The sequence below is a fragment of the Propithecus coquereli genome, unplaced genomic scaffold (assembly GCF_000956105.1).
Source record: "Propithecus coquereli isolate 6110/MARCELLA unplaced genomic scaffold, Pcoq_1.0 Scaffold261, whole genome shotgun sequence".
NCBI classification, from domain to species: domain Eukaryota; kingdom Metazoa; phylum Chordata; class Mammalia; order Primates; family Indriidae; genus Propithecus; species Propithecus coquereli.
Genome location: NW_012148186.1, coordinates 2,977,820 through 3,004,989, shown reverse-complemented (window position 1 = coordinate 3,004,989; position 27,170 = coordinate 2,977,820). Strand labels below are relative to the sequence as shown.

General features: G+C 51.5%; 4 protein-coding genes across 6 annotated transcripts in view; 1 reads left to right on the top strand and 3 right to left on the bottom strand.

Moving 5' to 3' along the window:
* Positions 1 to 36: 36 nt before the first annotated feature.
* Positions 37 to 9,443, bottom strand: IPO4 (importin 4). Its single transcript, XM_012647273.1, has 30 exons — positions 9,255 to 9,443; positions 9,088 to 9,174; positions 8,880 to 8,959; positions 8,752 to 8,793; positions 8,195 to 8,324; positions 7,923 to 8,102; positions 7,601 to 7,666; positions 7,394 to 7,495; positions 7,224 to 7,307; positions 6,812 to 6,976; positions 6,659 to 6,712; positions 6,402 to 6,511; positions 5,996 to 6,104; positions 5,703 to 5,832; positions 5,397 to 5,510; positions 5,180 to 5,293; positions 4,838 to 4,958; positions 4,551 to 4,662; positions 4,325 to 4,440; positions 4,129 to 4,206; positions 3,996 to 4,053; positions 3,792 to 3,897; positions 3,515 to 3,708; positions 3,318 to 3,365; positions 2,462 to 2,587; positions 2,139 to 2,347; positions 1,897 to 2,029; positions 1,700 to 1,804; positions 527 to 596; positions 37 to 399 (listed from the first exon to the last, which is right to left on the bottom strand). The coding sequence occupies exons 1-30, from the start codon at positions 9,321 to 9,323 to the stop codon at positions 269 to 271; spliced, it is 3,243 nt and encodes a 1,080-aa protein (XP_012502727.1). The 5' UTR covers positions 9,324 to 9,443; the 3' UTR covers positions 37 to 268.
* Positions 9,444 to 9,671: 228 nt separating this feature from the next.
* TM9SF1 (transmembrane 9 superfamily member 1) lies at positions 9,672 to 15,580 on the bottom strand. 3 transcript variants are annotated; one of them, XM_012647274.1, is made up of 6 exons: positions 15,285 to 15,580; positions 14,603 to 14,964; positions 13,226 to 13,847; positions 12,748 to 12,933; positions 10,908 to 11,181; positions 9,672 to 10,332 (listed from the first exon to the last, which is right to left on the bottom strand). In XM_012647274.1, the coding sequence occupies exons 2-6, from the start codon at positions 14,945 to 14,947 to the stop codon at positions 9,939 to 9,941; spliced, it is 1,821 nt and encodes a 606-aa protein (XP_012502728.1). In that variant the 5' UTR covers positions 14,948 to 14,964; positions 15,285 to 15,580; the 3' UTR covers positions 9,672 to 9,938. The 3 variants fall into 3 exon arrangements, with proteins under 3 accessions (XP_012502728.1, XP_012502729.1, XP_012502730.1); XM_012647275.1 differs by having other exon boundaries at positions 15,248 to 15,517; XM_012647276.1 differs by having other exon boundaries at positions 14,603 to 14,982; positions 15,285 to 15,412.
* A 4,268-nt stretch (positions 15,581 to 19,848) lies between these two features.
* On the top strand, positions 19,849 to 22,861 carry TSSK4 (testis-specific serine kinase 4). Its single transcript, XM_012647278.1, has 4 exons — positions 19,849 to 20,801; positions 21,153 to 21,367; positions 21,753 to 22,146; positions 22,589 to 22,861. The coding sequence occupies exons 1-4, from the start codon at positions 20,577 to 20,579 to the stop codon at positions 22,769 to 22,771; spliced, it is 1,017 nt and encodes a 338-aa protein (XP_012502732.1). The 5' UTR covers positions 19,849 to 20,576; the 3' UTR covers positions 22,772 to 22,861.
* An 871-nt stretch (positions 22,862 to 23,732) lies between these two features.
* Positions 23,733 to 27,170, bottom strand: part of CHMP4A (charged multivesicular body protein 4A) — a 5,531-nt gene continuing 2,093 nt past the window's right edge. Inside the window, exons 4-6 of the mRNA XM_012647277.1 lie at positions 24,993 to 25,107; positions 24,682 to 24,817; positions 23,733 to 24,080 (exon numbers count right to left, since the gene is read on the bottom strand). Coding sequence (XP_012502731.1) covers positions 24,022 to 24,080; positions 24,682 to 24,817; positions 24,993 to 25,107 — 310 coding nt within the window. The 3' untranslated portion in view covers positions 23,733 to 24,021. The remainder of the gene's footprint in view (positions 24,081 to 24,681; positions 24,818 to 24,992; positions 25,108 to 27,170) is intronic.

Sequence of the window (27,170 nt, the reverse complement as noted above, 5' to 3'; positions counted from 1 at the left end):
AACATGCATCTCCATCCTTCCTGTTCTCAGAGCTACTGTTTAAGCAGAAAACAAACTGCCTTTATTACAGTATGATGTCATGACTCCATTTTAACAGATCCAGCCCCATGGCTACTCCTGGAAGGCAGCAAGCAGGGCTGACTCAAAATGGGTCTGAGGCCCAGAATCTTTGGTAAGGTGTGAGCTGGAATTGGGCTGAGAGATGGTCTTAGGGCCTGGCAGGGCCTGGGCAGGCTCTGTTCTCTCTGCCCTAGCTGCAGCCTGCAGTCTAGGTGAGGCCCAGTACAGTCTGGAGCTCCTGGGCCTTGTCAACAGGCAGCGAGCCCAGCGCCGTATGGAAGCTGTCGGTGTGCTGTTTGGCTAGTAACGTCAGGAGCAGCAGCAGTGCGGCCTTGGTGTCTGGGTGGAGAATGAGAGAGAGAGGTCCTGGGGGAGGACTGGGACCCCCAACCTTTGCTGCCCAAGCCCTCTGAGCCCTGCTGCTCCCTGCCTCCCCCCAGCTCCTACCCACAACTGCCACCCTCACCTTGTGGGATTTTGTTGTCAGCCAGAATGAAGCTGCAGATGCGCAAGAGCTCAGGAGCCACATCTACAACCTGTGGGCAAAGAATGGCTGACTCAGGGGGAGTAGCAGCCCTAGGCCCCAGGACTTGGGTGGGTGGTCAGGACAGGCAGGAGAGGCAGAATCTCCTTTTAGGGCTGTCTGAGCCTGATATTGATTCACAGGCATGTGAGACAACTGTGAACATGAGAAAGACCAATGAAACATGGTGGTAATAGTTTTTTAGGCCAGGCGCGGTGGCTCACGCCTGTAATCCTAGCACTCTGGGAGGCCGAGGCAGGGGGATCGTTTGAGCTGAGGAGTTTGAGACCAGCCTGAGCAAGAGCGAGACCCTATCTCTACTAAAAAAAAAAAATAGAAAGAAATTAGCTGGCTAACTAAAAATATATATATAGAAAAAATAGGCATGGTGGCGCATGCCTGTAGTCCCAGCTACTTGGGAGGCTGAGGCAGTTGGATCGCTTGAGCCCAGGAGTTTGAGGTTGCTGTGAGCTAGGCTGACGCCACGGCACTCTAGCCCGGGCAACAGAGTATAAGACTCTGTCAAAAAAAAAAAAAAAAAAAAAAAATTTTTTTTTTTTTTTAGAAAAGATGGGGGATATGTGACAAGATGATTAAAGTCATAGCCTCAAGACCAAAAGAAGCCAAGACATACAGGAGGTGCTCCACCAACACCATAGTCTCTACAGGTGTAAGACAAAGGTGACACAGAAACATTGGGACATGAGTCCCAACCCAGCCACATGGTACAGGGAAAACATCTTTGGAAAGCACAGCTTCTCTGACTGAAATGTATAGTAGGGTGGCCAAGGGGTACCCTACTATGCTCCATGCAGCACAGTCTGAAAGAGCTGGGGTCTAGGAAATTAGCCTAGGAAACCTGCAACTTCTGGCTCAGACCATAGGGTAGAAATGAAGCTCCCTGAGGAAAAACGTTAAGTGGAGAGAGGAAGCCCCTCCTCTCCCATTCAGGACTGGCTGCCAATTCTTGTAGACAAATAAGAAAATGGATGACTAGGGGGTATCTCCCAACAGCTGAAATTGTCACCCTGCACAGTTGCAACTGCCACCACCTTTCCCTCTCCCTGAGACTGGAGCTTTGCACTCTCCTCTGAGGGCTGCCAGCACGGAGGTTACCTGGTCAGGGCTGCTCTGGTACAGGAAGCTGAAGAGGTGGCCCATGGTGACCCATTCCTCCAAGTCCTCCTTCAGTGGCAGGGCATGCAGCAGGGCAGCCAGCACCTGGAGATACAGATGCCTCAGGCCAACTGGCCCTGACCTCTCCATCACCCTCCTCGGCTTCCAGGCTCTGCGTGGGCCCCCCACTCCCTCACCTGAGGCTCTGGTTTCCTTGTGGGACTAGCCATCAGCAGGCGGGCGAGTGCCCCACAGATGTTGTCACGGACACGATCATGTCGCTCCCGTGCCAGGAGGGGCAAAAGGAGCCCCAGCAGCTTGGGGAAGTGTCTGGTCCACAGTCAAGGAATGGGCAAACACACGCGTAGACCTTGCCCATCCCCAAATCCTAAGGACACTCTCCCAACCACTCCCCTCCCCTTCTGCAAGTTAAGGATACTCCTGGGCAGGGCGGCCCCCATGCTCTGCCAGCACACCCAGCCCAAAGATGGCATTGCTCCGCACCTCAGGGTTTGCTTCCCGGGAGGAGCTCAACAGCACAGGGAGCAGCCGAGACACAAACTGGGCTGAGGCAGCACCCAGCCCCTGAATAGACTCCGCCAAGGTCCCTACCGCAAAGGACTTCTCTGCCACTGTGCAGCCCTGCTTCTGATGGGGGAGGGTGGGGAGGAGTACATATCAGCCTGGGACCAGGATAAAGGCCAGGATGGGCACTGGGTACACAGGGGGACTAGGGTTCCAAGCCAGAGGATGGACACTCACTGTCTTGCATAGTAGTAATGGCAAAAAACCGGCAAAGAAGGGGGCAAAGGTGTCTCCCCCCGCCGCAGCTGCCAGGGCAGGGATGGCCTCTCCAGCATGCTCTAGCAACATGGCGTCGTATTCAGCCTGTGGAGCCAGGTCAGGGGCTGGAGCACCAGGGCCAGCTCTGTGTGCCTACCTCCCCACCATGCTCCGCCACTGGCTACAGGTGGTCCCAGGGGCTGCCAGTCCCAGGCTGGGCTTTTTCTTTTTTTCTTTCTTTCTTTTTTTTTTTTTTGACACAGAGTCTCACTCTTTTGCCCGGGCTAGAGTGAGTGCCGTGGCATCAGCCTAGCTCACAGCAACCTCAAACTCCTGGGCTCAAGCGATCCTCCTGCCTCAGCCTCCCGAGTAGCTGGGACTACAGGCATGCGCCACCATGCCCAGCTAACTTTTTTCTATATATTTTTAGTTGTCCAATTAATTTCTTTCTATTTTTAGTAGAGACGGGGTCGCGCTCTTGCTCAGGCTGGTTTCAAACTCCTGAGCTCAAACAATCCGCCCACCTCGGCCTTCCAGAGAGCTAGGATTACAGGCGTGAGCCACTGCGCCCGGCCCCAGGCTGGGCTTTTTCACAGCCCAGCTTCTTCGCCTGGCCCTGCTCCCACCTATCACTCCAAGCCCACCCCAGTCCATACTGCTCTCCTTTCTTGAACTCCCACTGGCTTAGTGGGATCAAGGTTGCCCCATTATGGCCATCAACAATCTCTTCTGGTGGCCCTGGCTGCCCCAGGCCTAGCCCAAGTGCACACTCTACCCCTGCCCCTGTGAGACTATCCAGACTGCCTGGTCCTAAGTTTTCATCCATAGCTCTTACCTGGTCATCATCATCCTCATCCTCCTCATCAGTGTCCTGACAGGCTGTCTGCAAGAAGAAAAAGCTCAGCTTAGCCTGGGCTCTCCTGCCCCTTCTCCTTTCCATCAGGGACAGGGATGGAGCTGGACAGCTAGATTTGTAGCCTCTGACTATCCCCCACCTAGGGCCTCTTCCCGAAGCCCACCTGCCCTGCTCACCTTCCTCTGTAGCACAGCCTTCAGCATGCTGCACAGCTCAGCAAGGCGCCCAGGGGGCTGCAGTGTTAGGGTCCCACAGGTGCGCAGCACCACCGTCAGGGCCTCCAGCACGGCCATCACCACCTGGCGCTCCTGTTCCCCATTCACTGCCTGCATGTAGGATGGCACCACCTGGGCCAGGGCAGCCTGCAGAGCTGGGGACATTTTTGGCTGAAGCCCCAGTCAGGCCCTGCCCCTCCCTTAGAGACCCCAGCCTGGCCCCACCTCCCCTTCTCACCAGCACTGTTGAGTTCGGAGGGACAGCCTTGACAAGTCTTGTACAGTGCACAGCAGAACTGACCCAGAGCCTCATGGGCTGCCTTCCGCACATTCGGGTGAGGGCACTGTGGGACAAGGAGGGTGGGGTGTGCCTGCTATGTGCAGGGTGCACATGGGTCCCCCAGCCTGAGGACCCCACCCGCTGTGCCACTGGCCCACTCACCTCCAGCAGTTTGAATACTTCTTCAAAGACATTTTCCATGTACGGAAGGAAGGCCACACTGTGGAGAGACACACGGCTGTGGGGAAGGGGCTCCCAGACAGGTTCCCAGTGTCAGGAAAGGACCGACACTCACCATGTGTTCACAGAGATCTCTCCAAGAGCAGAGCAGGCATCTTCCTTCTCATCGAAGAAGGCATTCTCCACGCTGTACCTAGAGTAACGTGAGGAGGCAGCAGTGATCAGGCACTAGGAGGAGCAGAGCCGGCACTGGGCCCTTGTCCAAAATCAAAGTCTAGATTCCTCTGACCCAGAACAGTATCCCTCCGCACCCTGAGATCTCAGAGTCTTCCTCCTCTTCCACCTCCTCATCCATGAGCTCCTCCTCTTCCTCCCCATCACTCTCATCGTCAAACAGAAGGAAGGAGCTGCTTCCATCATACTGAGGCTGGATGGAAGAGACACAGCAGGGCCTTTGGCTCGGCTGGGTCCAGGAGATAAATCCCATCGTAGGGTTGGCCTTGCCCAACTGGCCCAGCGCACCCACCCTCTGCTCACCACAATGCCCTCGGTGGAACGCAATGACAGCAGCATGAGCGTGGTGATTTGTGGCAGGTAGGGCGCCAGGTCCTCACCCATCAGCCCTGATAAGGCTGCGAACAGGCTGTACCTGGATGAAGCAGACAAAAGCTGTGTGGTCCTGCCTGCTGTAGCCAGACAGGATGGGGGAGCCTAGGGAAACCTGGCTATGGTCCAAAACCAGAGGACTGGGGTCTGGGGTGGGGACTGTGGGTCCAGCGGGTGGCCAGGAGGGGTGGGGGCAGGGGCAGGTGAGGGTAACTCACGTGCAGCGCCGCAAGTCAGGGTCGTCTACCTGGTCGCAGAGGCCCAGGCCCAGCCGGCAGCATTCCTCAGCCAGGGGCCTCATGGGTTCCCCCACTGCTCGTGCCAGCACCCCCAGTGTTTCTGTGGGGCCAAGGGCCCCATTAGCACCAGGATATGGAGGTGGGCCAGGGGACCAAGGGTGGCAGCTGGGAGAAGTTCAGAAATTCCACCCTACTTGTAGGTACAGCATGGAAGATGCCTCCTCTGACGAGAAGGAAGATACCCATGCTGCCCTGGGGCCAGTCTCTGTGAACACCAGGTGAGCACTGCACCCTCCCTGGTACTGGGAGCCCCTCACTCACCCAGGCTCTGGATCTGCACAGGCTGAAGGTCCTCATGACGTGTCAACAAGAATCCTTGCAGGTATTCCATGATGGTGGGGAAGTAGGGCAGCACGGATGCCTGGGCAGCTGTGGCTGCAGGACGGAGGACAGAAGCAGAGCTGAAAGGGAGCAGGGACCACCTGCCACAGGCTCACTGGGTGAACCCCATGCCCACACCTCCTGACTTTCTCCTCACCAATGGCACCAAGGGCGCTCACAGCCAGCTCCTTGGCCCGAGGGCTGCTGGGGCTCCTCAGAGGCTGCAGCATACACTCCATAAGCTCCGGAAGATAAGGCTGCACTTTGGGCCCTGTGGGAAAGGACATTCCTCTACCAAGCAAACTAGGTCTGCTGCCTTCTGTGTGATCACCTCCCTCTGGCTGACCCTCCTTGTGGCCCTGCCACACCCTTATTCCCACAGGTGGCAGCAGTTCGGGTATATGCACGTCCTGCGCCCCTTAGCCAAAGCTGTGGCCCCACTGCTCCCCCCTACCATCACTACCTAGGTTCTCCACGAAATTCTCCATGGCATAGCAGGCCTTGGCTAGGTGGTGTATGTGTCCAGGAGGCACCGACTTCAGGTAGGCAATGAGCAGTGGCATCACCTCCCCTGAATAGCTGCTGATATGGGGCTGGGGGAAGGAGCAATTGAGGCCTAAGTCAGGTTCACCTGCAGGGCACACAAGTGCCAATGGCAGAAAGGGTGCTTAATGAGATGAAAGCTGAGGGGAAGCTGGTCCCTGGCACAGGCAGGGGACCTTCAAGTGGTAGATGCCCATATTCAGCCTTGCTGACCTGTAAGTTCTCTGAGAACTGGCCCAGGGCAAACAGCGCAGCATTGCGTACAACTTGCGAGGGGTCCTCCAGGCCCTTGCACACGATCTGCAGCAGTGGGGACAGCAGTCTGGATAGGGGCAGGACAAGAGGACACAGTCTGAGGGGCAGAACCTAAGAGCCCTAGGCCAACCTGTTCTCCTCTTCATTTCCTCTGGAAAAACCAAGGATTTTCTGTCACCAGATGATGGGCACCATCCCCTATCCCTATAGCTGGGATGCCATTTAATTTATCTTCCACACCATGACGCTTTTGAGAATGAGAGGGAATGCTACTGATAATTAAGCTTGAACAATAAGCATAAAGCACGATTGCCATGATCCTCCACCCCATGGCCCACCCTCACCCCAGGACAGGGCAATAGACCTCTGCCTGATGTGGTCACCAGCTCCGTCAGACAGCACAGCCAGCACCAGGAGCCCAGCTTTGCGCTGGTAGGGGTTCTCGCTCTGCAAGGCCTCTTCCACCATGGGCATCTAGGGGAGTACATGGCATTCTCCTGAAACCCCTGCAAGAGCCTGCCCATTCCTATGGCAGTAGGCCCTTTACACCTCCCAGGATCCAAACATCCTTGGCCCCAGGGACCTGGAGGTAGGACACCAGAAGGACAGAGCTGCACTTACCAGCTGGGGACAGAGCTTCTCAGGGGGCAGGTGTAGTGCCAGCATATCCACAACCTGAGATAGGACGAGAAGACTTTGCTTGAGCCCATCGCTGCCTCCCTAACCTCCCATAGCCACCCAACACCTTGCCCCCGCCCCTGTCCCATATCAAACCTGTACAGCAAAGTGCTTGGGAGTCTCCCCCATCAGCCCAATGTCCAATTCTTCCTCTTCTGAATCCTGGTCCTCAGGATCCAACTGGCCCAGTGGGGGCTCAGCAGACATAATGGGGAAAAGGGTTTGCAGTAATGGTGGCAGGAGACGATTCTTCAGTAAGGCCTGACAGAGAAGAACAGTGTCCCTGAGAATCTGCTTCCAAGATGGGCTCACATTAAAAATTCCAGGCTTTCGGGCCACAAGGGGTCCAACAGGAAATTCCCAATCTCCCTTGCAGGAGCTGGGGTGAAGCCAGGCCAAGGCTTGAACCTCCATGGTACTTTAGATACCCTGAGATGGACAAAAAGCCCCAGGACTGAGACTAAGGGTGGAGATAGGGGTGGGGTGATGTGCATCAGAGGGCACTCACCTTGCTCTTGATTTTGACCAAGAAATTGAGGCAGCAGAGAATACGCACTCGTATTGCATTGCCCAGGGCCACGTTTTTAGCAACCTGCTCAGAGACCAACAAGAATCAGAGACAGGCAAGGAAACTCCCAGCAGAATGTGTAGCAGGGGCTGTGCCCTCCCCATGCTCACCTCCAGGCAGAATGTAAGGACCTCGGAGAGGTGGGGGGTGATGATGGGTACTTCCGACTCCAACAGTTCATCCAGGGCCTCCAGGGCCTCGCAGGCTTTTACCTGACAGACAAACAAGTCATAGGGTTACCACGCTCCTCTTCAGTGGACGAGGCTAGATGCCCCCATATTCTCCTTCCAGCAGAGCTCCTGCCCACCTGTGCTCACCTCATCCACAGGGATCAGAGTCTGCACTGCCATGATGAGCTTGGGCACCAACATCCGAGCAATAGGCTGGGGGACACAGGATGAGCTGAGTCACAAAAAGCATGATGCAGCCTAATCTCAGGCCCCAGAAGTTGGCAGCTTCCTCATAGCTTGAACTCTGAGGAGGAGCCCAGGCACACCAGCCAGGCCCAGCAACCTGCAGTATTCCCTCTCAATCATTAGGAAGGCAGGTAAAGAATCTGAAGCAGCTCTGTAACCTTTAAGGGTGAGGACACAAAGGCCTGAGCAAGGGGAGCCAGGGAGGTAAGGGCCCACGTCTCACCACGTTGTCAGTGCTGAGGTAGGGAGCCATCGCAGTCAGAGTGCGCAGGGAGTAGAAGAGCAGCCAAGGAGAGCCCACCTGGCCAAGAGTCTCATTCAGAAGCCGGAGAAGCTCCCGGTGGTGGGACTGGAAGGCCTGGGGCCGGGAAGTCACCACCACACTCAGCAGCAAAAGCCCCATCTGTTCAGGAGTTAGGGATGGGAGGGAAAAGCTTACACGGTCTATCCAGCCCCTCATTCCCTACCTCCTGCCAACCATGTGATGGTACAGACCTCTCTCTCAGGGATGTGGGGGCTGTGGGTACTGTGCTGAAGAAGCTGCATGAGCTGAGGCCAGCCCTCCAGGCCTTCCTTTCGAAAAATGGTGGCTGACAGCTGGGCCAGGCTGAGGCTCACATAGTGCCTGCAAACAGAGGAGAGGTCCCCCAGGCACCCTCCAATACCCTCCCCTGCACTCAGTGGCCCAGCCTCCATGGGGTGGCCAAGAGAGAAATCTTCAGGAAATATGAACACAAGTCTTTGCCAAGTTGGGACACATGAGACAGTAACTGGAAGGAACCCAGCAGCATTGGGGGGTATGTAATCTGGTGACTTCAGTCTCAGCCTGAATTTCAGTCTCATTCTTCTGACTTGGGTTTGGCAGATCATCACAGCCCATTCTCAAGAACTTTAGTCTTCAACACAGCCTTAGAATCCTCCTTCTACCCTCGGACTGAAGTCCCTGCCCCCCAAGTCCCAGCCTGGAGCTGAAAGAGAAGGCAGAAACCCAGAGAGGGTTTCAGCCTAGATAGAGTCAGTTACGATCTGGAGAAAAGGCGGTAGGCACTTACTCTGTCTCTCTCTGCAGGGCAGTCAGGATCAGGGACTTCAGGCTGGAACACAGGTGGCAGGTGTTTGGTACCAGGCCTGCCCAAAAGCCGCCTCAGCCTGGCCCCACCCCGCCCCAGGCCCAGCCCACCTCTCTCGTTGCTCCGCTGCCAACCGTCGCCAGCGGGTGTTCAGTCGTCTGCGGGTCAGCACAGCCGCGAACTGGCGGATCTAGGACAAGGAAATAGGGATGTGGGGGTCCGGGCAGGAAGGTGCCGAGCTGGCCGCAGGGGGCGGATGCTGGGGCCTGACTAGTAGCGTACTATAAAAAGGTCGGAGGGAAGGGGCAGGGGCCTCACCTGAGGGTCGGTCCCCAAGGCCAGCAGGTCGCAGAGAGCCGGCAAGGCAGCGGGGTCCCGAAGAACGATCTGGAGCCGCTCGGTGGCCTGGGGGAAGGCTGGGGGTCAGAGTCGGCCCTTTCCCGCAACCTCCCGCTCACCTTGGCAGGGTCCCACCTGCCCCGTACCCGGCGGATGCGCTCGGTGTCCGGCAGCAGCAGCTCCCGTAGGAGCTGCTCCAGGCCGGCGGGCTCCATGGCAGCTGCCGAGCCGCCGCTACGGGGCCGGGAGGGGGAGGGACAGCACGTGGAGGTTCTGACACCCACTTCCGGCGGAAAGGGCGTTGCTGCGCGCCCCGCGGGTAGCCATGGTGATTTAACTCACTTCCCAGAGCTCCGGCTCTGCCACTTCCGTTAGGATGAGCGCCGGCTGTGCCGCGGAAACAGGGCCCTCGCAAAGTAGGTTCCCCGCGCCGAGAGTTCCCAAACTCTGTTGGAGAACTCGGGTTTTCTGCATTCAGCTGCCAACTTGGCTTTCCAAGGGACCGTGCCCTTAACTGCAGGGCTCGAGTTCCAATATCCAGACCAAAACCTCCAACTACAGCATCCTTTTTCTTAATAAATTTTATTTAGATAATTTTAAAAAGAAAAATCAGGACCAAAACTAAAGGCAACTTAAAAAAGTTCAAATATATACTCCTTATATAATTGAGACTTATAATTTCCAGGCCCTCTCTGGGGAAGGGAGGCCCAAGGGGCAAAGCAACAATGCTATCGCACAATTCAGTCACTCAGTGAGAAGAAAAGCTGGTAGGAGAGCTCAATGGGCTGTGAAGAAAGGGAGAGAAGAGCAATAGTTCTGCCATCCAGAACTCAGTCCATTTTGAGGTTAATATAGATATAACGGATGAACTTTAGGGAAGAAAAAAAGGAGATAGTGCCCAGCATGAGGAAAAAGACGTAACCAGTGAGTAAGGAGTAGCCAAAGAACTCTACTGTCTGTACTGCCCCTGACATGTTGGAGCGTCGGGCATAGTAGAAAACTGAGTAGAGGAAGATGAAGAGGCCAGTGGAGCCAACACTCAGCACAGATCGCCACCACCAGCGGTAATCCTCTCCAGACAACTGGAAGTAGGTGAGCGCAATGGAGATGCAAGCTCCCACACTTAGCAGGATGGCGAAGACAAAGAAGAGGATGCCGTACAAAGTGTACTGTTCCCGACCCCACACTGTGGCAAAGATGTAGTACAGCTCCACAGAGATGGCACTGTGAAGAGAAGAGATGATACAGAGCATTAAACGGCTGTGCACTGTCAGCACAGTGGCTGGGCCAAAATCCAGCCCCACCCTCCCATGTTGCTGGGTCACTGTGGAAAGTTGAGTCCACCCCACTCTCTGGTTTCATGGGGAATTTTTTTTTTGCATATGATTAGCCGCTCTCATTTCAAGAACAACATTCCTGATAGATTGAGAGCAGGGATCTTGTCAATTTTATTTAACACTGCAATATCTGCCTGGCACAAAGAGGTACTCAACAAATGAATGAATAATCAAATGGGCTTTAAGCCTCACATGATGCCTGTAGGCACTAAGGTCAGAAACCAGGAAGATGGCAAAGGGAGCAATGTCTCTGGAGACCTTTACAAGTGAGACATTCTCATATCAGAACTGATTCAAGCTCAGTCCTGCTTGGGAATAGGAGGAACCATTTAATGATCTCTGAATGGTACAACTGAACCAGGGATTATCGCTGATGTTGGGTTAGGGTACTGGGTGAGTGGGGACAGGAAAAGCTGAAGTCAGGAACCTGAGAGTGAGGGCCATGGAATAAAGGGAAGATACCTGAAAGGCAGGAAGCCTCCAACAGTCATATGGATGAGAGTAGACTTGTACCAGGGCTGGGGTGGGATCTCCCGGGCGATGTTCTTGGTGCGACAAGGTGCATCAAAGGGGCTAGCGTTGTTCTTCCCGAAGATGCCTCCAATGACAGTGAGGGGAAAGCCCACCAGCAGCCAAACCGTCAGAAGCAGCAGGATAGTGGTGGCTGGCAGAGCCTGTGTCGAACCATTGGCCCAATGCACCGAGTTCACCACACTCCATGTCAGGAAGAAAGGCACTGCAGGATGGGCCCCCAGAGGGAGGGTCAGCACTAGGACTATATCCCTGAGGGCATCCACTCACACTGGCCCTAAGGGGAGGGGATGAAGCAGCTAACAGCAGACCTGTGCTCCTGGGTGTCCATGCTGAGTGAACTCACCTTTCATATCCCATTGTTCTTTGTTCCTTATCTTACCGACACCCCCTCCCCTACCCAGTGTCATTAAGAATCAAGGTAGCTGCTACATAATGATCTCGGAGTGATACAAATCCACCTGCCTCCAGGGGCCTATCTTGCCATGGTAATTCATAGCACGAGATATTTCTTTGGATTAAGGCCCTGTTCTCAGAAAGCCCTGGTTCAAATATAAATGTGATGGGACATAAATCAGACACAGAGGATTGGGAACAAGAAGGGTTCAGACAGAATGCAGACCACTACCGCCTTTGAAAGGGCAATCTGGCTTGAAAGGCTAGAGTGGGCCCACTTCAAAAATGAAAAAAGAGGCGCCAAGCGCGGTGGCTCACGCCTGTAATCCTAGCTCTCTGGGAGGCCGAGGCGGGCGGATTATTTGAGATCAGCCTGAGCAAGAGCGAGACACCGCCTCTACTAAAATTAGAAAGAAATTAATTGGCCAACTAAAAATATATAGAAAAAATTAGCCGGGCGTGGTAGCGCATGCCTATAGTCCCAGCTACTCGGGAAGCTGGAGCAGTAGGATCACTTGAGCCCAGGAGTTTGAGGTTGCTGTGAGCTAGGCTGATGCCATGGCATTCACTCTAGCCAGGGCAACAGAGTAAGACTCTGTCTCAAAAAAAAAAAAAAAAAAAATGAAAAAAGAGGGAATATCAAAAAATAAATTCAAGGGTGTTATTTTAGTGGAATGGTTGAGGATACAGGCTGTAAAGCCAGACTGCCTGGGTCTGAAACCTTGTTCACTACTTTTTAGCAGTGCAATCTCAGACAAGTTACTTAACCAGCCTGAAGTTCAATTTCCTCATCTGTGCAATGGGACTGTTACCTACTTCATACAGTTATTGTGAGGTGAGATGAAGGCATGTTGAGTGCTCACCACATTGCCAAGGACATTTTTTTTTGAGACAAAGTCTTGCTCTGTTGCTGGGGCTGGCGTGCAGTAGAGTCATTATAGCTCACTGCAACCTCAAACTCCTAGGCTCAAGCGATCCTCTTGCCTCAGCCTCCTGAGTAGCTGGGACTACAGGCCTACACCACCACGCCTGGCTAATTTTTCTATTTTTGTAGAGACATGGTGTCGCTCTTGCTCAGGCTGGTCTTGCACTCCTGCCCTCAAGCAACTCTCCTGCCTTGGCCTCCCAGAGTGCTAGGATTACAGGTGTGAGCCACTGTGCCCAACCTGCCAAGGACATGTTAAGGGCTTAATAATTTTTAACTATTTAAAAGAAATGCATTCTTGTCTTTTTTTCCTAAGGTTTCCTTATTAATTCTGTTTCTTTTGCCTATATTCCTTCCCTTCAAGCCTTATTCTAACTCTGTCCCAAGTTCCATGATATGTTCTTGATTCCTAAGTCTAGCCAGGCCCACCAGGGAAAGGGAAGTCCTCACCAGAGAAGAGACTGGTGGTGAGAATGATGTTCCACACCCAACGTTCGCCTCCAATCTGCCGGTAGAAGTGGCTGGACACGTAGCCAGAGATGCAGCAGGTCAGGGCATACAACAAGATGGCTGCCGAGTTAATGGACCCATGACGGTGCACATTGAACATGCCCAGCAGTGCCATGACAATAATGCCTGCAGGGTGGTAGTGGAAAGCCTGTGTTAGGCCTCACCTATCCCTCTTCTAGCTATTTCAGAGGAATCAGGTCTTTCTCCCAGACCCAGGGCCTCCAGCAAAACAATCTCCCCAATTCTGTTGTCCATAAAACCCACAATAGAATACATACATCCTTGATAAAGCCACCCCATCCCTTACGTCTGCCCCTCATCTCAGACAGAAGAGAAGATCCACTGACCTTTTCTGAACAAACTACCTACCTAGTTCTACCCCTTGAGAGAAATCCCTGATTAATTCTTATCACCTCACCAGTGCCAAGGGCCAGGAACTGGGCACCCACGCCAAGCACAGCACAGAGCAGACCACGGTATGGAGGGAAGCGGAAGACATCTGTATGGATAATTTTCCAGCCGTTGTCACCCTGGTCAAAGTCATCACCAGAACTTCCAGAAGTGGTCTCCTCGTCCAAGTTATAGCGAGCCAGGTCATTCCGAAGCACACGCATTAGAATGACAGCCACAAAACCCACCAGTAAAAACACAAGCACCATGGAGTTGATGATGGACAACCAATGGATTTCCAGTGTTCGGGGAAAGAAACCACCATCATCACCACGGCGCCTGTCACTCCGACGCTCCACTGAAGTCTCAGACCAGCGCACACTGTAAGTGTGAGTGAGGCCTAGGAACTCATCGGGTCGTAAACCGTCCAAGCTGTGGGGCTTGACATCCCGTACTGAAACATTGGCAAATATAATTCGATCTCCATGGAATTCTAGGTGGAAGTCCAAATGGGTCCAGAGTCCTATCTTGTGGCTGTGTGGCAGGAAGCCACTCTCCTCCATGTAGCCAACAAAGCCACGGATTGGCAAGTCATCTACCACAAATTCAAAGTAGTATAGTTCCTCAATGGCCTGGCGCAGCTGCTCCACCTATAAGGAGTAAATCAGGAGTTGGTCACACAAGACCTCCCCTCCCCAGGCCTAGGGTTAGAGCAAGGTTTCTCAATTTCAGCACTACCGATGTTTGGGGATGGATAATTCTTTGTTGCAGGCGGGCTGTCCTGTGCATCGTAGGGAGCAGCATCCCTGGCCTCTTCCCACTACACTCCAGTAGCAATGTCTCCAGACAATGCCAAATATCTCTTGGGAGACAAAACTGTCCCCTTTTGAGGATCACTGGGTTAGACTCTACTATGTTGGGGTTCTCCAAAAAAGAATAAGTACGATTTGACAGGGTTAAAGCTTAGAAAAAGGAGAGAGGCAAGGTGTGAGAAGGTCTGGAGTGGACTAAGGAGAAATGTTAGAATTCACTAAATAAAAAGTATGATAGGCAAGGCTAGGTAGAGACTAAAGGAGCCGGCTAAGAAAGAGCCAAGAGGTAGGTATGGAAGGAAAATGAGCTATGTAGGAGTGATAGTTGGGACCTTATTACCAACAAAGCTTGCAGTAAAGGAATCCTGGGTTCTAATAATATCAGCTCTGCAATTCATTATCTATGTAATCTTTATTAAGGATGTTTCTTAGTCAATTGAATTAGAATAAAATCACCTTCCCTGTCTGCCACACGGGGTTGTAGTTAGAATCAAATAAGAAAATTTCCATAAAGGTACCCTGAACCTTAAATGTAAGGCACTTGTTAGTTCCTGGGAAGGAGGGCTAAGTGATAACCAGTGTAAAGGGCTGACCTGTGCAGAACTGAGCTGCATGTGGCACAGAATTCTCTTCTCTACATTCTCCCGAAAGCGGATCTCATACAAAGACTCAGCCATTCGGTCCCCATCCAGCACTTCGCCCAGGCTAAGGCTTTTGTGACGTATCTTCTCAGGGCAGCAGACTGGAAGCTGATAGTAGTGGTAAGTTTCCTGAGGATTATGGTAGGGTCCCACTTTGTTGACATATAGAATGACAGGGTCACCGGCCTTGTAGTGTGTCACGCCTTCCACCCCTGGCTCATGGCCTATGCCCAGCAGCAGTATCAGGATTGGCAACCACTGGCAGCTCCAACTTCGAGGGTGCCCTAGGATTGTCATCCTTAAGGCAGTGGAACCTGTTTGGAGGAGTCCTGCTGTTGGTTACAGAAACCGGAGATCAACTAATGACCCCCTAGGTTAGGTCTCTCGAATTGACACCCATTGCTCCACTTCCTCCCAGTGGCCCTCTCAACCCCCACATCTCTCACTCTACGTCTCTCTATCCCAAAGACTGGGCTCCGCCTCTGCTCTCTAATCCTTCCAACTTGGGGTTCACCCCTCCCGCAGCACGCGCCCGCCCACCGGGGGCCCCTGCAGCGCGCGCTGGCCCGTTTCCATGGCAACTCCGTGGCCTCGCACCTCGGGTCCCTTCCCGCCACAGCCCCGCGGTCCTCACCGCGCGGGAAGGGCTGGCCGAGGCAGCGCCAGCGGCCTCTGCAGCCCTGTAGCTGCCCTTTGGCTCCTGCCGGGGTCTCCCCCTGAGCGGCGCGGTAGCTGAGGGTTGGAGAGGACCTGACGGCCGACCTCCACGGGGTTGTCCGCCGCTGCGCCTGATCGCGGCTGCTGCGGCCACCCCACCCTGGACACCGCACTCGGCTCAGCCAAGTGCTGCCAGATAAGCTTTCTCCAGCCGGAGGCCCGACCCAGGTACAGGGACCCCGCGAGGCTGGGCTCGCCCGTCCCGGGCGGGGGTCCTCCCGGCGATCAGGAGAGCAGCCCAGGACACGTCAGTCTTACCACTTCCGCCCTCACCAGCGGGGACCTCAGCCTGGCCGAAAGCTGCTTTCCTGGATCTAGCGGGGCTCTCGCTGCTGTGGCAGCTCGGACTCTTCGCGGACGGTTTCCCGGGGAGGAGTCCTAGCAGCGAGGACTAAGGCCCCGCTTCGAGACAAGAATCGCTGCCGGGCCGCCCGCTTGTTCCCGGGAAGATTTGGGGCGCGAGAGCCTGGGCCGGGAGCGTCCGCCTGTGGCTCGCGCTGGTGGAGGCCTGAGAGCTGTGACCGCCACACGCGCCCAGCGATGGCCAGGGAGATGGAGCACCAGCGGCGGCTGAGTCCGCACCGAGTGGACGCCCCGTAGCGTTCGCCGGCTGAATCGATGGGACTTGCCATCGGCTGCAGAGGTCGAGCCGCGAGAAGGAGGTTCAGGGGTCCCCCAACCCGGGCAGGGGTGAGGCTTTGCGCATCGCTCCCATGGGAAGGTCCCACCGTCTGAATCTCACCTCAGTCCTCTCTCACCTGTCGTGAATGGCCCTCGTCAAAAGAATAAACACATAGATAAGAATGACTTCCCGGGCCAGACGGCGACCTTTCATTTCCCGACGACTAGCAAGGCGGAGGCCGGTCTGGTGCAGAGAGGCACGCAAAAAGATAGGGTGTTCTCTACACTGTGAGTTGAGCAGCTTGGCAGGGTTATTGTTAGAGGTAAAGAATTCTGCCGTTCGTTCGTTTCTTTCCGTGCTTTTGTTCTTACTTTTAACTTTGTGTATGTCTTTGGGCTTCTCTTAACTTTTTATTGCAGATTATTTTGAAAAAGTTTACCCTTGTGTCTGTCTCAGCTATTTTAAAGGGGATCTGCCGCCAAGGGACTCCCCCGCCACCTCCCGCCCCGGAAATCAGACCTCTGGTCAGTGACTTACGTTTGGCCGCCTGGTAGCTACGTGTAAGGAAGCTGACTTAAGGTTCTCTCTCCCTGGGGGAGGAAGTACAGTGGAAAATCACAAGTGGCTTCTGGCCTGAAAAGGCCTTCATTTACTTACTTCTATAATTATTGCCCTTTCTGACTCAGCCCTTCTCCCTGCAGTCATAGCTGAGGTTCCAAGAATTAAGTGGTTGAGTTTTTTAGACAATGAATTTTGTGATTAGAAAAGTAACTTCGAGTGGCTTTGGAATCATCTTTAACTGACAACCACCTGGTCTATAAAGCCAGAAACCTGGGCCTCTTTCTCAATATCTACCCCTCAAATATCAATGTTACCAAGCCCTCTCCACTTATTTCCTGAGTATCTTCCAACTGCTTGCCCTCTACCACTGCCTTCGTTCAGGACTCATCTTCTCTCACCATAACAGCTATCTTGGTAGTCTACTGGTCACTTTCTTCTTGGATCATTTTTCACGTTGCTACTGGAAGGGTTTTTTAAAATCAGGATCTCAGAGGCATCAGTATTTTTTTTTTTTTTTTTTTTTGAGACAGAGTCTCACTCCTCTTGCCTAGGCTAGAGTGCTGTGGTGGCAGCCTAGCTCACAGCAACCTCAAACTCCTGGGCTCAAGCGATCCTCCTGCCTCAGCCTGCTAGGTAGCTGGGACTACAGGCACGCACCACCATGCCCAGCTAATTTTTTCTATTTTTAGTTGTTTGCCTAATTTCTTTCTATTTATAGTAGAGACAGGGTCTTGCTTTTGCTCAGGCTGGTCTCGAACTCCTGAGCTCAAGCAATCCTCCCGCCCTCGGCCTCCCAGAGTGCTAGGATTACAGGCGTGAGCCACCACACCTGGCTAGCATCAGTATTTTTAAAAATTCTTTAAATTTTTATTTAGGCCGGATGTGGTAGCTCACGCCTGTAAATCCTAGCACTCTGGGAGGTTGAGGGCGGGAGGATTGCTTGAGGTCAGGAATTCGAGACCAGCCTGAACAAAAATGAGACCGCGTCTCTTACTAAAAATAGGAAAAATTAGCCAGGTGTGGTGGTGCGAGCCTGTAGTCCCAGCTACTGAGGAGGCTGAGGCAGGAGGATCGCTTGAGCCCAGGAGTGTGAGGTTGCTTTGAGCTAGGCTGACGACAGAGCACTCTAGCTCAGGCGACAGAGCAAGACTCTGTCTCAAAAAAAATTTTTTTGAAATTAATTCTCTTAGAAACAGGGTCTCCTGAATCCTAGACTCCCAAGTAGCTAGGATTACAGGTGCGTGCCACAATACCCAGCTAATTAAAATTTTTTTATAGAGATGAGGTCTTGCTATGTTGCCCAGGTTAGTCTTGAACTCCTGGCCTCAAGTGATCCTCTTGCCTCTCCAAGTGCTGGGATTACAAGCATGAGCCACCATGCCTCGCCCAGTATTTTTACAAAAACAAGCTGTGATTTTAATGCACAACAAAATTTGACCATGAGTTTTATACTCATGGATATAACTCAAGGATAAAGTCAAAATAGCCTGACATATGAGGCCTCTCAGACTTGGATCCTAATTACTTCTCCAGGTACATTCCCCTTCTAGAACCCTATGCTGTGTTCAGATTGAAATCTTGCATGTCGTGTTCTCAAGCCTGTAAGCCTCATGTTGTTCCTCCTGCCTAAACCAACCAATCTACCATTCTCTACTTAACCTGCTTGGAGGAATCCCTTTTTTTGTTTTGAACAGTATGAATGTCGCCTTCTCTATAAAGCCTGCCTTTACATCTCCTTCTTTGTTTGTTTATAGCATTTTATCTCACTGCACTGTTTTTTACTTCTTTTTTTTTTTGAGACAAGAGTCTTACTCTGTCACCTGGGTAGAGTACAGTGTTGTCATCGTAGCTCACTGCAACCTCAAACTCCTGGCTCAAGGGATTCTCCTGCCTCAGCCTCCCCGGTAGCTGGAACTATAAATGCATGCCACAACACCCGGCTAATTTTTCTATTTTTGGTAGAGACGGGGTCTCACTCTTGCACAGGCTTGTCTCGAACTCCTGAGCTCAAGCAGTCCTCCTGCCTCCACCTCCCAAAGTGCTAGGATTACAGGTGTGAGCCACCTTGCCCAGCCTGTTTTTCACTTCTTATATGTCTGTCTCCCTTGCCAATTTCTGACTCCTCACAGAAAGACTACAATTTGTCCACCTTCGTGTCTTCAGGACCTAGCAGTATTTTTGTATATACTAGGCAGTTTAATACATGTTCCTTGAAGGAACTAGTTTGCCCTCTATACATGATGAGACTAGAGCTGCCACCAAGTCACCTATCCAGGGGCCAGCTTATGGGAGCAGAAGATGGGCAGGACTGGGTGGGCCTCCTTACTATGGTCTGCCTGGGTCAACTGCTCTATCTTGCTACATTGAAGATGTAGAGCTGGCTTCCAACAAAACTTTGGAACCATCCTGCCAGCAGGGTCAGACTGTCAATAAATGGGAATTCACCGGTAACCCATGGCATAATCTGTTATTGGAGTTTTTGTTCTAGTTTGGAGGATGGAAGATACAAGAATTTGGATTCTTCCCTTGTTATTTTCTCTGCCTCCCATCTCTCAACCCTCTATACAAAATCTTAAATCCAGATAACACCTCTGTGACCACAACGTCCTGTCCTCACTCTTGTCATTTCCACCAAACTTGTTCTGTCATTCCACTGAGACCTACAACCCCTCCTCCTGCCCCTTTGGCCTGTTTCTAGCTTGTCTATCCATGCAGCTTAGATTCTGCATTCCATCATTTCAGCCACATTCTTGCCTATGTTTTTTTTTTTTTTTTTTTTTTTGAAAAAAGTTTCCCCTTTTTTCCCTGGCTAGAGTGCCGTGGCGTCATCCTAGCTCACAGCAACCTCAAACTCCTGGGCTCAGGCGATCCTCCTGCCTCAGCCTCCTGAGTAGCTGGGACTACAGGCATGTGCCACCATGCCTGGCTAAGTTTTTATTTCTATTTTTAGTTGACTTGTTAATTTTTTCTATTTTTAGTGGAGATGGGGTCTCGCTCTTGCTCAGAGCTGGTCTCGAACTCCTGAGCTCAAGCGATCCTCTTGCCTCGGCCTCCCAGAGTGCTAGGATTACAGACATGAGCCACTGTGCCTGGCCTTGCCTATGTTCTTGACACCTTTCTCATTGTTTCATTGTCATTGCCAAGCAGAACCCTAGTCCCAGCCATGCAAGAGGCTAAGGCAGGAGGATCACTTGAGCCCAAGAGTTTGAGGTTGCTGTGAACTAGGCTGACACCATGGCATTTTAGTGCCCAGGCGACAGAGTAAGACTCTGTCTCAAAAGAAAAAAAAAGATGTCTTTCAAGGTTAGATTCCTAGAACATGTTTCAACACCTTGCAATTCTCTGTAATTCTCACACTCATATGTTTCTCATGGTGGATTGTAAACTCTAGGGGCATGGTCTCTGTTGGCTTTATTGAACTAAGGGAACAGCAGTGGGCTTGGAAAGCCTTGAGTGTATTATTAAAGAGATAATTAGGAGGTAGAAGAGACAGGATTTGATGATAGATTGGATGTAGGGACCAAGGCAGGGAGAAAAGTCTGGAATGACACTTGGGTGACATTTGATCCAAGTACTCAGCACACTGTCTGGTACACAGTAGGTGCTCAATAAACATGAAGGAAGGGGCTGGATCTATAGAGGGAGTCTCACCAGATTGTGGAAGTTCCCTTCAGGAATGAATGTTTTCCAAATGGCACTTCATTCTCAAGCTTTGTGGCCAATGATGATTAGAAGGTAGATTGTGATGTGTACAGAACGTGGTACTCTGGGGGAGTTCCGTAACCAAGAGGAAAAAGGAACAACAGCCAGTGGAGACAAAAAGAACTGCTTCTCCTTTCTTTCCCCCTCCAAGTTCCCAGCGGAGGGTTGAGCCCAGCTTCCCAGACTTGTGTGACTACACAGGCAAGCATTCGGAGACTAACTTCACTTTGGTACCCTAGCCTTCAGTGGCTCAAGGTGTTGGCCTGTCAGTAGACAGGAGGCTTCCAAGTAGCAAAGCTCCCTGTTCTCAGCAAACCCAACACCATGGGGAAGGGAGATGCCTTAGAGGCAGCACCAACCACTACAGCCTACCGCTCTGTCATGGAGGAGTATGGTTACGAGGTGGGCAAAGTCATTGGCAATGGTTCCTATGGGACAGTGTATGAGGCTTACTACACAAAGCAAAAGGTCATGGTAGCTGTCAAGATCATCTCAAAGAAGAAGGCCTCTGAGGACTATCTTAACAAGTTCCTGCCCCGTGAGATACAGGTTGGAAAGGGCTGGAAGAGGGAACTGGAGCTTGGTACTAAGCTGTTTGAGGTTCCTCAGAAGGGATATGGCTAGGAGAGGGTGGGGCCAGAATCCCCCAAACCAGAACTAAGCAGCTAGGAAAATTCTTTGATGTAAATTCAACTTCTTTCCCACCCATCCACTCACCTCTAGCCACCCAAAAAGTAAAAGTGCAAAACAGAGTTTTCCCACAGGCCACCAGCCCTCTGGGGGTCAGGGTTTGATTCATTGCAAAGTTCTAAGTAAGTAGCAGAGGGAGGGTAGCGGAGGATTGGGAATGCAGCCAGGGTCTCCCTTCCCAGATTTGATGGGTCTCTCTTCTGGGGTCAGGTAATGAAAGTCTTGCGGCACAAGTACCTCATCAACTTCTATCAGGCCATCGAGACCACATCCCGAGTATACATCATTCTGGAGCTGGCTCAGGGTGGTGATGTCCTTGAATGGATCCAGCGCTATGGGGCCTGCTCTGAGCCCCTTGCTGGCAAGTGGTTCTCTCAGATGGCCCTGGGCATCACCTACCTGCACAGCAAGGGCATCGTGCACCGGTGAGGGCACTGCCACCTGGACTGGGGCCTTTGAGCTCTCACAGGGTTTTATGCATGTTTCCTATTTTCTGCCCTTTTTTTCCTCCCTTGAACTCCCTCCTCAATATTGGCCCATTCATCCACTCTATTTTAGTCATCTGGTCAAGGACACTTATAGAGTACTCACTGTGTGCAGAATACTTTATGAAATATAGTGGTGAGCTCCCAGTGTTCCTCAGATACCAACTTCTCTCTCCCCCTGGGGCTCTGCTCACAACTCCATGGCTATCCTTTCTCTCTACCATGTGACCTCATAAGCATCTCCCTCCCACTTTGCCTGTCCCCATCTCTAGCCTCTGACCCCTGGCCCTTCAGCTCCTGGTCTAATACTAAGCCCTCTCTCCAGCCTGACCCCCAGCCTTTCTGCTGCTGGTAGGGACTTAAAGTTGGAGAACCTGTTGCTGGACAAACAAGAGAACGTGAAGATATCGGACTTTGGCTTCGCCAAGATGGTGCCTTCTAACCAGCCTGTGCGTAGTAGCCCTTCTTACCGCCAGCTCAACTGCTTTTCCCATCTCAGCCAGACCTACTGCGGCAGCTTTGCTTATGCCTGCCCGGAGATCTTGCTAGGCTTGCCCTACAACCCTTTCCTGTCCGACACCTGGAGCATGGGCGTCATCCTCTACACTCTAATGGTTGCCCATCTGCCTTTTGATGACACCAATCTTAAGAAGCTGCTGAGAGAGACTCAGAAGGAGGTCACTTTCCCACCTAACTACACCATCTCCCAGGAGTGCAAGGTGCTGGCTCCCCCAGGAGGGCTGAGGCCTCAGGGATGACCCACAGGGGGGGGTATATACCCAATCTAGTCCTCCCAACCCTGGGGGGAAGGTTCTTCCTAAGCCAGAGCCATCTCACACTCTAGCCTTGCCCTATAATAGTGGGGAGGGCTTAAAGGGCCAACCACTGGACTCCAAACCTTAAATATGCTTGATATGCAAGTTGTAGCTTCTATCCCTTTAGGCCAAAAGAGGATTATACACGGGATTCCCCCCAAGAATTCTTACCTGCCCCTCCAAGGAGTTAAATGCCTGGCTCTCCAGGACAAAATCAGAGCCACATTCCCTCTCACCAGAGTAGTGTGATGGGCTATCCTGCTTCTTTCTTAGATCCAGCTGCTCATTGCCTATGTGGCACAATGGGGGGGCAAGCTCAGCCAAGACCTCTCTCTCCCTGCCCTAGAACCTGATCCTCCAGATGCTACGCCCAGCTACCAACCGTGCCACCATCCTGGACATCCTCAAGGATCCCTGGGTGCTCAAGTTCCAACCTGAGCAACCCACCCATGAGATCAGGCTGCTTGAGGCCATGTGCCAGCCCCCGACCACCACTAATCGTCACCGATCCTTGGAAATCACTACTTGAAAATGGCTGAGGGAGGGGGCTGAGAGAGGAGCAAAGCAGGAGGGTCTGGGGCTAAAAATCTTTTATACCAAAAATAAATCTGATTTAGTTTTATCAGCTAGCATCAAAGACAGTCTTTCTTCAGGAGAACCTTAGTAGGGAACATTGCTGAGGGTAAGAGGTGGACTTCTGCCAAGAGCCTGTAACCAGTAATCTTGACACCTGTGTAAGTCAACAGTGTAACTGACAATGTAGCTCATGGGGGAGGGGGTACTCAGATAAATGCCTGATTTTGGAAAGCTTTATTATTCCAATTAAGTACATGCTCATTATTTTACATTTTTGTGCTGTCTAAATGTTCAAGCAATGGGGCAAAAGCCCTGGTTGCTCCACTTTGACTGTGGCTCTACCTGCCTATAGTCCAAAGTGATGACATTGTTTGTTCTTTTAGATATGGGTACTAAGGTGTATGAAGTACGTTGGTTCCTTTTCCCTCCTCCTGTGTCACCTTCACCATTACTGAAACAGTACCAAGGAGTCAGAGCTCCTCACACTATTGCTCCCATACACAGAAGTGACAAATTAAGCCTTCTAGTAGTGAAAACTGTTAACTGTGGGTTCTGGATAAAGGAAAGCTACTTGTTCCTTCTATCCCTTGAAGGATACTCCGTGTCGTTGAAAATCTGCTTTGCAAGAGAAAAATAGGGCTGTCTTGGCAGAGGCACGACTGGGGGAAAGTGATGAGGGAAAACTCAGAGATGGCTCCACATGGTTCTAAGATAAACAACAGATAGCAGTTTCTTCAACCTCAGCACCAGGCAACTCTAGGACAAACCAACTTGAAGGATGAAACAGTGTCTGCCTGGAACAGGTTAAGATGTTGGAAATGCCCACTTGCCCTATGTTCCAACCCTCCTTCATTACTCCCATTATTATTCATTGCTCAAAAAAAGGATCCACAGACCAGGCGAAGAGTTCCCAAGGTAGACAAGGCAATATAGATACTAGGGTTCCATCTGCCCAATTTTATTGGGAACAAGGACACTGTAACTGCTATCAAAGAGAAGGGAGCCCAGGGGCTCCTTCTACAGTAAGATCTTCTTCAGAGTTGGAGCCAGGGCTGGGAGGGCAGCAGAGCCCTTTCTCAGGCAGGGTGACACCACTACCTTCAGCAGGACTTCCCCAAAAAGCTATGCTCCTTTAGCTTAGCATTTGGCACTTAAGGAATAGGGGCCAAGAAAGGCAGCAGAAGGCAAACAAGCCCAGACTCATCAGGATACCCACTCAGCCAACTGCTTTAGTGCTTCTTCGTCTTCATCCACTTTGGGAGCTTTTGGGAACAAGGATACCCAGAGAAAGAAAAGAGAAATGTTAAGGTCTCAGCAACTCCCAATTATCCCCTGCTGTGACATTCAGAGCCTATGGAATTCTCTCTCCCCAGCAATGAAACTAAAAGGTGTGGTCCTTCTGCTTGCTGGGTTGCTGCCCATTCCCATAGCACCTTTGTGCAAATTAGGAAAAAGGTGCTTCTTGTTCCCAGCATTTGCAGCCCTTTTTTTTTTGAAACAAGAGTCTCGCTCTGTTGCCCAGAGTGCCATGGTATCAGCCTAGCTCACAGCAACCTCAGACTCCTGGGCTCAAGCAATCCTCCTGCCTCAGCCTCCTAAAGTGTTAAGATTATAGGCGTGAGCCACCGCACCTGGCCATTTGCAGTCTTAAACCAGAGTACACAGCTTTATGAGTGGAGTGCAGGCTGGATTTCAGTCCCCATTCCCTTCTAGCCAGGTGTCCTTATGAGGTCAACAAACTGCACAACTGCAGCAGCAGCTCTCTCTGCCTGGCTCTTTGAGGCGGGGTGAATGAAGAATAATCTTTCCCCATATCTCTCCCACCCTCTCAAGTCCTTGAGACAACAGAACAACCCCACGTACCTGGCTCTGCAGGCAGATGTGTAGAGGGTACGCTAGGCAATTTGACTGGGGGTTTTTCCTCCTTGTCGCTCACGTTTAACAACTCCTGGGCCAATTCCTCCTGTTCCAGCTCCTCCAGCTCCTCCAACAGTTCATCCTGGATATGGGATGACAAGACTGTTCAAGATGAAGAAAGGAAACTTCTACTTCTAAAAACATACTGCTTTTGGAGTTCACCCCCAAATATGCCCCAAGATCCTCTCTTGGCCATTCCTTCTGGAATTCCTTCCATGCTTTCTCCAATATTCCCTGACCCCTCACCCCCAAATCACCTCATCCACATCATCTCCAAAGCCCACAGGCCGAGAAATGGCATCTGAGATCTGCTGGGCCACCTCCTGTTGTTCTGTGATGTCAGCCATCAGTTCATCTACCTTGTCAATGTCCCTGAGAACAAGATACACAGCCAAGAAATCAGGCAATAACCCCCCTGACTTTCTCATCTCACAGAAATAAAACTCCTCCTGCCTTGTGGCCTCACACTGATAAGCCCATGGCCATCAGGTAGAAGAGATCCCTAGAAAATTATAAAGAGGTAAGTCTGGGCTGAGAAACAGCAAGAAGCCACATGGGAGAGGACAGGTTGCATTCCCTTCCCCAAAGGATCTTTAAGAATTAGAGAAAATCGGCCGGGCGCGGTGGCTCACGCCTGTAATCCTAGCACTCTGGGAGGTTGAGGGCGGGAGGATTGCTTGAGGTCAGGAATTCGAGACCAGCCTGAACAAAAATGAGACCGCGTCTCTTACTAAAAATAGGAAAAATTAGCCAGGTGTGGTGGTGCGAGCCTGTAGTCCCAGCTACTGAGGAGGCTGAGGCAGGAGGATCGCTTGAGCCCAGGAGTGTGAGGTTGCTTTGAGCTAGGCTGACGACAGAGCACTCTAGCTCAGGCGACAGAGCAAGACTCTGTCTCAAAAAAAATTTTTTTGAAATTAATTCTCTTAGAAACAGGGTCTCCTGAATCCTAGACTCCCAAGTAGCTAGGATTACAGGTGCGTGCCACAATACCCAGCTAATTAAAATTTTTTTATAGAGATGAGGTCTTGCTATGTTGCCCAGGTTAGTCTTGAACTCCTGGCCTCAAGTGATCCTCTTGCCTCTCCAAGTGCTGGGATTACAAGCATGAGCCACCATGCCTCGCCCAGTATTTTTACAAAAACAAGCTGTGATTTTAATGCACAACAAAATTTGACCATGAGTTTTATACTCATGGATATAACTCAAGGATAAAGTCAAAATAGCCTGACATATGAGGCCTCTCAGACTTGGATCCTAATTACTTCTCCAGGTACATTCCCCTTCTAGAACCCTATGCTGTGTTCAGATTGAAATCTTGCATGTCGTGTTCTCAAGCCTGTAAGCCTCATGTTGTTCCTCCTGCCTAAACCAACCAATCTACCATTCTCTACTTAACCTGCTTGGAGGAATCCCTTTTTTTGTTTTGAACAGTATGAATGTCGCCTTCTCTATAAAGCCTGCCTTTACATCTCCTTCTTTGTTTGTTTATAGCATTTTATCTCACTGCACTGTTTTTTACTTCTTTTTTTTTTTGAGACAAGAGTCTTACTCTGTCACCTGGGTAGAGTACAGTGTTGTCATCGTAGCTCACTGCAACCTCAAACTCCTGGCTCAAGGGATTCTCCTGCCTCAGCCTCCCCGGTAGCTGGAACTATAAATGCATGCCACAACACCCGGCTAATTTTTCTATTTTTGGTAGAGACGGGGTCTCACTCTTGCACAGGCTTGTCTCGAACTCCTGAGCTCAAGCAGTCCTCCTGCCTCCACCTCCCAAAGTGCTAGGATTACAGGTGTGAGCCACCTTGCCCAGCCTGTTTTTCACTTCTTATATGTCTGTCTCCCTTGCCAATTTCTGACTCCTCACAGAAAGACTACAATTTGTCCACCTTCGTGTCTTCAGGACCTAGCAGTATTTTTGTATATACTAGGCAGTTTAATACATGTTCCTTGAAGGAACTAGTTTGCCCTCTATACATGATGAGACTAGAGCTGCCACCAAGTCACCTATCCAGGGGCCAGCTTATGGGAGCAGAAGATGGGCAGGACTGGGTGGGCCTCCTTACTATGGTCTGCCTGGGTCAACTGCTCTATCTTGCTACATTGAAGATGTAGAGCTGGCTTCCAACAAAACTTTGGAACCATCCTGCCAGCAGGGTCAGACTGTCAATAAATGGGAATTCACCGGTAACCCATGGCATAATCTGTTATTGGAGTTTTTGTTCTAGTTTGGAGGATGGAAGATACAAGAATTTGGATTCTTCCCTTGTTATTTTCTCTGCCTCCCATCTCTCAACCCTCTATACAAAATCTTAAATCCAGATAACACCTCTGTGACCACAACGTCCTGTCCTCACTCTTGTCATTTCCACCAAACTTGTTCTGTCATTCCACTGAGACCTACAACCCCTCCTCCTGCCCCTTTGGCCTGTTTCTAG